The sequence below is a fragment of the Otolemur garnettii genome, unplaced genomic scaffold (genome assembly GCF_000181295.1).
Source record: "Otolemur garnettii isolate 467f Iridium unplaced genomic scaffold, OtoGar3 scaffold00274, whole genome shotgun sequence".
Taxonomy (NCBI): Eukaryota; Metazoa; Chordata; class Mammalia; order Primates; family Galagidae; genus Otolemur; species Otolemur garnettii.
Window position 1 is genome coordinate 445125 of NW_003852669.1, and position 1629 is coordinate 446753.

At 36.0% G+C, this 1629-nt stretch overlaps 1 protein-coding gene across 1 annotated transcript in view; it reads right to left on the reverse strand.

Annotated features, from left to right (window-relative positions):
• MAP9 (microtubule associated protein 9) overlaps positions 1–1629 on the reverse strand; it is a 27416-nt gene that overhangs the window by 10323 nt on the left and 15464 nt on the right. Inside the window, exon 8 of the mRNA XM_003803003.2 lies at positions 110–180. Coding sequence (XP_003803051.1) covers positions 110–180 — 71 coding nt within the window. The remainder of the gene's footprint in view (positions 1–109; positions 181–1629) is intronic.

Consider the following 1629-nt stretch of genomic DNA (forward strand, 5'->3'; position numbering starts at 1 on the left):
AAAAAGAAAACAAAGTAATGCCAACTGAAATTTCTTTTATGAAGTTAAATTAAAACTGCCTTTGCTAGAATTCAAATCTCTAAATGAAAGTCCCTGAGAACTCTGTTACCTGGCAGATGCACTGGACGCTCTATTATTGGTTGACTTGGCATTCTTCATATTTCTATCTTCAGTTGTTTTCTATTAAACAGAAAATGCCATAGATAATTTATTCACCAAAACTATAACTGTTAGGCTGAGGAGCCAAACTGCCAATAAATCAGTGTTTATAAAACATCTGTGTCAAACACAGCAAGCATTGGGAGGAAATCACTGAAAGAAATGCCCTTGAGGGCATGTTAGAGAGGATCGGCTAACAATAAACACATAAACAAATGTGACTCACGAAGGAGACAAAATAGTGTACTGTGACAGAGAGGGACGAGTGGGGTCTAAGGGGCTGTTTGAATGAAGTTGATCAGGCAGAGTCTCCCTGAAGGGCTGATATCAAAGCTGGGAGAAATAATGAGTGGAAGGGACTCATGGGAAAGTCAATGGAAATAAAGAAACAGCAAGTGCTAAAAGCCTGCGACAGGAAATAGCTTGATACTTCTGAAACAGACAAAAGTGAATGGTGGGGAAGCACAGCCAATGGTGGGCAGAACGGAGGACTATGTGCACAGAGAAGAGCCATATGAAATCATTAGGAGGCGGTAAAGAGTTTGGGTTTTTTTCTTTGGATGAGAAAACCACAAAGAGACTTTAATAGGGAACAGTTTGATTCAGACCTAAGAAAGGTCACTCAGTAGAGAATAACAATAAAGGCATGAGTGCAGTCAAAAGAGTATACTATGATCTCACTTTCTAATTCTAAATTAGGGCTGTCTTTTCTAATGTATAATGACCTCTATGCCGATTTTTAAGATACTATCTATAAACTCTGGAATATTCTTCTTTAGGGATAAGTTTTCTACTTTACACAGACTGATTGGTGCTAGCAGTAAAGTGAGCACAGATGTAAACACATCCCTACCCCAGCAGTAGTGTTTCCTCTCAGGTAGCTAAGGCTGATATGCCTAGAACGTGGCTTAAGGAACGTCTCCATACATTTTAATACAAGCCGCATTTCGTGTGTGTATATTGTTATCTTGTAGTATAAAAGTCCTGCTCAACATGTTTGCCATTAGTACTGCTCTCTTCCCCTAACAGTGAATATACATAGCTGCCAGATAACTGTTGCTATAAGAGATAAAGACCAAGTTTAGGAACAACAAAAACTAAAAATGCTATGCCATAAATTTTCAAAGAATAGTACTCAGGTACAATTCAGTGTAGGGACAAGTAATCCACATACCAAAAATCTGTTTCTTAAGTTTCTATAATAATAATGTTCTTGATGATGACACTATCCATCTCTTTAAAAAGGCATGGGTATTGATAAACATTCAAAGATTTTCATTACAATGGTGAAAATGTTTTAATGTGATATAAAAAAAAAACTCTTTAATTCAAAAGCTCAGAAATTGTTTCAATAGTTATATTTTTAAAATATGAAGACCTATAGAAACTCAGGCACTATAGGTATTTATTTCTTTTTCTTTTTTTAGCTTTTGATTTTTTTATTGGTAGAGGCAGTGTTATTTTTGCTCT